The 7,473-nt window shown below is 41.0% G+C and overlaps 1 protein-coding gene across 1 annotated transcript; it reads right to left on the minus strand.

The window, feature by feature from the left end:
- Window positions 1-2,361: 2,361 nt before the first annotated feature.
- On the minus strand, window positions 2,362-6,420 carry GAR1 (GAR1 ribonucleoprotein; the record flags this gene model as incomplete). Its single annotated transcript, XM_009084347.1, has 5 exons — window positions 6,243-6,420; window positions 5,944-6,098; window positions 4,441-4,500; window positions 3,897-4,032; window positions 2,362-2,466 (listed from the first exon to the last, which is right to left on the minus strand). Coding segments are annotated over exons 1-5 (634 nt in total), but the record flags the coding sequence as incomplete, so codon positions are not given.
- Between the last annotated feature and the right edge of the window lie 1,053 nt (window positions 6,421-7,473).

The following is a 7,473-nucleotide window of genomic DNA, read 5'->3' on the forward strand; positions in this document are numbered from 1 at the left end:
AAAAAAAAAAAAAAAAAAAGCATCACATGTGGCAGACACATCCAGACAGGTTCCTCATATTGGCATATTTCACATGCAATCACTAAGGATGTTCTTCCATCCTAAAACATCCTACAACCTGCACAAAGATCTGATTATAAATTTCTCTGAATATATGCAAAAAATCCACCCAACATTACCTGTATGCATAGGCCACACCATAATGTTCTTCATGCCTTTCTTATCTGGGACTGCAATCCATCTCTACAACCAAGAGGCCAATCTTTCCTCTAGAGCTGCAATGGATATTGCTCTTTAGCCCCTCTGCACACAGATGTCAAAACCTTTGCTTTGGCCTTGCAATGCTTCAGGCTGACTCACTGCTCCACCTGCTGTTGAGACTCAAAGCATGCACATCTTGTCCTGGGCTGCAAGGCAGCACTGCCTGCAATAGAAACATCAGCTGTTGCACCAATGCAACTTGAGAGTGACAGCAGGAGTCTTCTAATAATCTGGAAAAAAGCATGTCCCTAAGCATGCAGAGAGAATAGCACGACAGAGCAAGAATTTGGGAGTAAGAGTGAGGACTGTGTTATGCTAGTCCTCCAAAGTCAGAAGAAAGGAAAGATCAGCTGCCCCCAACTAGGTACTGACACATCAGTGAATACAGCACAGCAGAGGATGCAGCCACAAATATGACAGAAGAACTGACAACTGCAGCTGCACTTGGTTGGTATTGCTCAGTTGCCCAAAATGCAACGACTTACATAGGATATTGTCTAGATAAAAGGCAATTCTACAATGCCTCAAGTCAAAGCCCTAAGTCACTTAGGCCTAGCAAAGCACACAAACAAAAGCCTAAACATTTTCAAAGTTCTGGATTCAAGGATAAAGTTAAGTCTGTAGCAATATCCAGAAAAAAACTGGAAACCCTCACTTCCTGAATGTGCTGTGGTTCAACAGCAGACTCAGCTTCTTCACACCAATGCAGATCAAGCAAAAATTCAATGTTTTGTGGCTTGTTTTTTTAAGATGAAGAACATTGTAATCTATTATCCTATGCAGCATCTGTTCACACTTCAGTGAATTCTTTAACATTTGTTTTTCCATGTTGTTTCAAGTTTTGTTCCAGAGATTATTAAAACTAATGGTCACATTTGTTAAAATCACTGGTAACTGTCCAATCCTGGTGCTGAAAAATGACCCGCTGCTTTTTGTTAAAAAGGCAAATGCCTGTTACTGCATTTATCAATTAGGCAGATTTTTTCATGTGCTGTTTGAGCAATACCTGACTGAAAGCACCACATGCAGAGGAGACATTATGATGGGCTATCTGATCTTAGCTCTGTGCTGGTGACTCGAGTATAGCATTAACCTTGTCTTATTCATCAAACAGTAGCTTCTAGGAGGAACATGTCTTAAAACCTTTGCCTTTCATTGAGATTTATACAGAAAAATTCATAAAATATACATTATTATGCACTATACAAAAAAAAAAAATCTATCAACACAAAAGTTTGACGTTTAGTTTATAAAAAAAGGTTCACAAAGGTTCTTTAAATGGTGTGTCCATTTCAGAGCAACCCAGAAGATTCAATATAAAACGAGGATGAGAACTAGGGACCACAGGTAACAGGTTCACACTGTGCCTGCAGTAAACCTGTAGGGTCGTTTGAAAAAAACATTTCAACTGATTGTTTACTCCAAACTCCAACATGAAGTCAAGCATTGACTACACTGCTTGTCACAAACAAACAGTGTAAGAATAACATCAAATCCTGGCTTAGTTAGAAAAATGTAAGTACATCCTGAGTAGTCTTCAGCTCTTCACCTGGGGCTACACTCTCTTCGTGTGTTGATCAACAATCATTAGGTGTAAAAATAACTGAAATTTTACAGCTCCAAGTTCATTATATAAATCAACTTTTTCAGGGTGCTTTAGAAAAAATTTTCCCAGTTCTTCTCTTCTGCGGATGATATGTAAGACAGCAGGAAGATACTCCTGGCTCCATTTTCAATGTCCTCTTCCTATTTTAAGAGGAAAGAAAAATATATCAAAAAATTCACATCTTAGCTGCATTTAAAGCAAGTTAATTCTATACATAAACACTGAATGAATTGATAGAATAAAATAATTTATCATCCTTATCTGTTCTCACAGTCCTTTCTGAATGCAAAAAACTAGTATGGTCTTACACAAGCACCAACAAATGCAGAATACTGTGCTTCAGTTAAATCTAGCAACTGGGATGCTCAGAAATGTCTTGCATAAAACTATAAACATCTACAAGACTTGAAAAATTACAACATTCTGTTAAGTATTTGTAAAGTTTAGAAATCAGAAGCCATTCTTATTACCCAAAGTTAAAAACACACACTCACCCCGAAAGCCTCCTCCACCACCTCTTCCTCCTCTGAATCCTCCTCCTCCACCTCTGCCTCCTCTGAATCCTCCTCTTCCTCCACCTCTTCCTCCTCCGAATCCTCCTAAACATAAGAAAGAGATTACTTTTTGAGGAGCATATAAATTCTTTGTTATGCATAACAATTTAGTTCACTGACAGCTTCTGAAAGTGAACAAACAACAACAAACTACAAACTGTCAATTGCTGGACAGTTACTGGGTCAACTGCTAATACCTTGTCTCTTCTAGGCACCATCTGCACATTTTAGGTATTGTTTAATATCTGATATACCATGACCAAAATACTAAAGGCACTAACAAAACTCCACAATTATCTTCTGTCACAGAGCAAAAAATTAATTACACATATTAACTAGTAATTGATTGCAATTATTAATAATTATTATTTATTAATTACAACTCAATAGAGCATTAAAACAAAGAAAACAAAACACTTTGAAATGCTTGTGCCTTGCTGCAGAAGGGCAGGGCATGCAGAAGAGGCCAGAAACTGTGATATATGAAAAAATGTAGTTCAGCTTTAATTGAGAACAATGCAGATGATGTTCAAAACGCAAGGGATGAGATTTACCAGGTCACTCACATCTCTCTCAAACACTGCATTTCAGTTATTTGATCTAAACTGGATTTTTAGAACATAAAAACTTATTAGAGAGTGGCCAAAGGAGGGCTACGAAGATGGTGAAGGGTCTAGTGGGGAAGCCACACAAGGAGTAGCTGAGGTCATTTGGCTTGCTCAGCCTGGAGAAGACTGAGGGGAGACTACATGGCAGCCTACAGCTTCTTCTTGAGGAGAAGTAGAGGAGCAGGCACTGATCTCTTCTCTCTGGTGACCAGTGATAGGACCCAAGGGAATGACATGCAGTTGTGTCAGGGGAGGTTTGGGTTAGACACTAGAAAAAGGCTCTTCACCCAGAGGGTGGCTGTGCACTCGAACAGCTCCCCAGGGAAGTCATCGCAGCACCAAGTCTGACACAGTTCAAGAAGATCTGGACAATGCTCTCATGCACATGGTGTGATTCTTGGGGCTGTCCTGTGCAGGGCCTGGAGATGGACTCTGATGATCCTTCTGGGTCCCTTCTAACTCAGGATATTCTATGATAACATACTAAAAATACAGATTTCACTGACAGTTTTGAGTGTGAATTATCTTTTAAATCAAGTTTGCTTTGGAGCCATGCTTTCTGTCTTTGTTGTAAATCAGCATTCTCTCCTTCCTATGCTTTGGAGCTGTTATTTAGCTAGTTAGAGAACCCTAGGTCTTGTCACTGGAAAGCTATCACCATCTTTTCTATTGAGTCAAACAGACACACGAATAACAATTTCTCTTTCAATACAGCTGCTGATATTCAAGTAGTCAATTGCAGCTTTAAAAAAAATGAACAAAAAACCTCAAAACACAAACACCCCACAAAACAAACAAACAAAAACCCCAACCCACATCACACTGAGTAGCTCCAATATTCTGCAGCTTGCATTCTTAGGATCTTACCTCTACCACCACCTCTTCCTCCACCACGTCCACCACCACGTCCTCCTCTACCACCTCCTCTGGGAGCACCTTTTTCTCCAGGTGGCCTTGGCAAAAATCTCTGAAGTGGCAGTAGCTTTGCTGGATCAATGTAAAACTGTAGGAAGAGTTCCATCAGGCTTTCAAAATACCAAGCCTAAAAAGCACATGAATATCTCCCTCTCTTTACAAATATCCACAATTTGGTCTTAACCCCTTTTGTCCTCTGCAAATAGCCACATAAAGAAAGCACACAAGAAATAAATCACAGAGTTAAAAAGTTACTAAAATATAAATTATATTTGTGTGAGTTTCATGTTTTACATCTTTTTTGTGGGGCAGGGAGAAGGAACAACGTGGCAGAAACAAAACTGAAAAGGAAGAGGAAATGAATGCCTACTTTTACAAAGGACAATCAGCTTTGAAGTCATTAAAAACTTAATAAAGTTTTTCTTATTATCTGCTGACATATAGAGCAGATATACCTGATGACATACAGTAAAAATCTGTAATTGAGATTACTAACCTTTTGCATTTTTTTAAATGAAGAGGCTTTCATGTTCTCAGACAGTTTCACTGAAAAATACTGTTAGTTTCTTTAAGGACCACAGCAGTAATAAAATAATAGAAACTGCAACTTTGATTACTATACAGAAGGCACAGACATTTTCTAAATTAGTATTTTATAAATTAAGCTGAACATCATCACAACTGCAATTAAAAGATCAGCAGAAACTATTTCCAATTCCTCTCATTTTTTTTCACAGTTACAAATATGGTATTTTGTGGTAGAACAATTTTTCCTTCCATGTACTAAGGTATAAGGAAGAACAAACCAGTGCAAAGAGTACCTAAAAACATAACTGTAAAGAAACAAATTTGCCTAGCAGTGGTGACCCTGTCAGCTTATCTGGACCTCAAGGCTTATCTGGAACAATTCACATGCCACAGAGGTTCTGTGAGTGCTGCTGCTTCTGGGTGCCTGGCTGCAGAAAGGTAAGAGCCAGCAGGGACTTCTGGACCAACCACATGCCCAGCCTCATCCTACAGTGAACTGGCAGACATCCTCCATAACTCCACATGCAGTCTGGTACAAATCCTTTAGCTCTCCAACATGCAAGTTCTTTGGTATGCAGTTCCCAAGACCAAAAACAGCTGCTGGCCAACCCTGTGTAATTAACAGTCAATATTAAATGGGGAAGCAAGGAGCTGCAAAATCCAGTAACATATTTTCTTCATATGCTATTGCAGGAAGAAAACAAGCCCCTGCAATTCAAATAATTCTGATAAAAAAGTAGATCTGCAAGTTAATACGTTCAGAGTGTGAAAGTGATTTAAACCTGCACATTTTACTTCACATTTAATGTGAGAGAGGAAAATGCATGCAGCAAGCAACCAACACAGATTAAGTCTTATGCTGTGTGACAGGGTTACTCTGCTAGGAGTCCTGCTTTTGCCATGGGTTCTGCCAATCTGGCAGTGACAACAGAATGGATCCAGAGCCGCTGTTGCTCTGCCAGAGGATGTGCTACCACAAGGACACTTTTATTAGCAGTTTCAGTAATGAACTAGATAATGAGCAATAGGACATCCTAGCATAAACTCACTTTATAATTAAACAATAAGCTGGAGCATGACCAAGGTCCGCTAATGCACAAAAAAAAACCCCAAACAAACCCCACACCCCTGATCCAACTCTTATGGGTGAGTAACCCACAGCAGAAGATTGGTCAGGCAGCTAGAAAAAGCAACAGTTCTAACCACCATGGACCCAAAAGACATCACCAGCACTGGTATGGAGTGAAAACCTCTGCCTGACATAAGGCACTCTGTCTTATCAAAGAAGCTTTAAGACTTAGTGTGAATGCAGCACCTACTGACACCAACAGTTGCAGCTAGACTTGTGTCTGTTCACATATAACTCGTAGCAAAGTCTCGAACTATTTTAAAATCCTAGAGAAATCCCATTTAATATCCAATCAGCTTATAAAAAATAAATATTGTACATCACACATTTTTTGAAGGATACAAAATCTCTCAGCTGTCCAAAGATTTCATCCACTTTGCCAATCTGTTCCTTGTTATCCAAGTACACTGGGGCATTGAAGTAAGGCACCTTGTTTTCTTCTGTTTTACATTTACAAACAATGTCATCTTCACAGGGATGCATGAACTCTCCCAACACTGAAATAAGAGCAAACAAGCTAAACCTCTAGAGCAGTCAGTCTAAATTAAATAAATACAGTCTCTACATGTAACTTACAAACTACCCTTTCTGGGGAGCAGTCAGTCTAAATTAAATAAATATAGTCTCTGCATGTAACTTACAAACTACCCTTTCTGGAGGTCCCTGGTCATAGCCACCTCTGTTGAAGCCTCCTCTTCCACCTCCCCGTCCAAAGCCACCTCGTCCACCACGATTAAAGCCACCTCTGTCACCGCCACCTCCTCCACGATTGAAGCCACCTCCTCTTCCTCCTCCACCTCCTCTTCCACGAAAAGACATTGTCTACTCCTCCTAGACTGTGGACAAAATATTTCACGTTTGATTCACTGTACAAATTAAAATCTCCTGTCAGCATTGTTTGTTAATTTAATGGTTAGCCCTCTTCAATCCTCACTAAAAACATGCTGGGCTATGGAAAGCAAAGTTTACACCTAAGACGTCACACACTGCAACACCTACCTGCAAAAAGTGAGTAGCATGTTTTTCACTCAACTGTATGAGGGTTGAATACTGTGCAGATCTCCGGCTCCATGAAGGAGTGGCACAAAGCAAAAACATCATAGAATGGTGTGAGTTGAAAGGGACCTTAAAGACCATATAGTTTGGCCTTGAGCAACCTGCTCTAGTGAGGAGGTGTCCCTGCCCATGACAGGGGGATTGAGACTAGATGATCTGTAAGGTCCATTCCAACCCTTAAATTCTATGACTCTATGATAGTTCCAATCTCCCTGCCATGGGCAGGGACACCTTCCACTAGATCAGGGTGCTCAGAGCTTCATCCAACCTGGCCATGAACACTTTCAGGGATGTCTATGGGCAACCTGTTCCAGCACTTCCACCACCCTCACAGTAAAGAATTTCTTCCCAAAAATCTAATCTAAGATTAGTCTCTTTCAGTTTAAAGCCATTCCCTCTTGTCCCACTCCCACATGCCTTTGCAAATAGTCCCACTCCAGCTCTCTTCCAGTTCCTTCTTTACAACTAGAAGGCTGCCGTACGGTCTTCCCAGAGCTTTCTCTTCTCCAGGCTGAACAATCCCAACTCTAGCACCCTATGCTCACAGAAGAGGTGCTTCAGCTCTCTGAGCATCTTTGTGGCCTCCTCTGCACTCGCTCCAAAAGCTGCAGCGTCTTCCCTGCACCGAGGACCCCAGAGCTGGATGCAGCACTGCACCGGTGGAGTCTCCCGAGAACGGAGTAAAGGAGCGGAATTACCTCCCTCGACTCGCTGCAGGCCGCGCTGCGCTGACTATGCCCAGATCCTTGTGGCTTCCCGGGCTGTCAGCGCACATTGCCGGTCGCGTCCAGCCGAGTCCCTCTCGGCAGAGCTGCT

The sequence above is a fragment of the Acanthisitta chloris genome, unplaced genomic scaffold, assembly GCF_000695815.1.
Source record: "Acanthisitta chloris isolate BGI_N310 unplaced genomic scaffold, ASM69581v1 scaffold24950, whole genome shotgun sequence".
NCBI classification, from domain to species: domain Eukaryota; kingdom Metazoa; phylum Chordata; class Aves; order Passeriformes; family Acanthisittidae; genus Acanthisitta; species Acanthisitta chloris.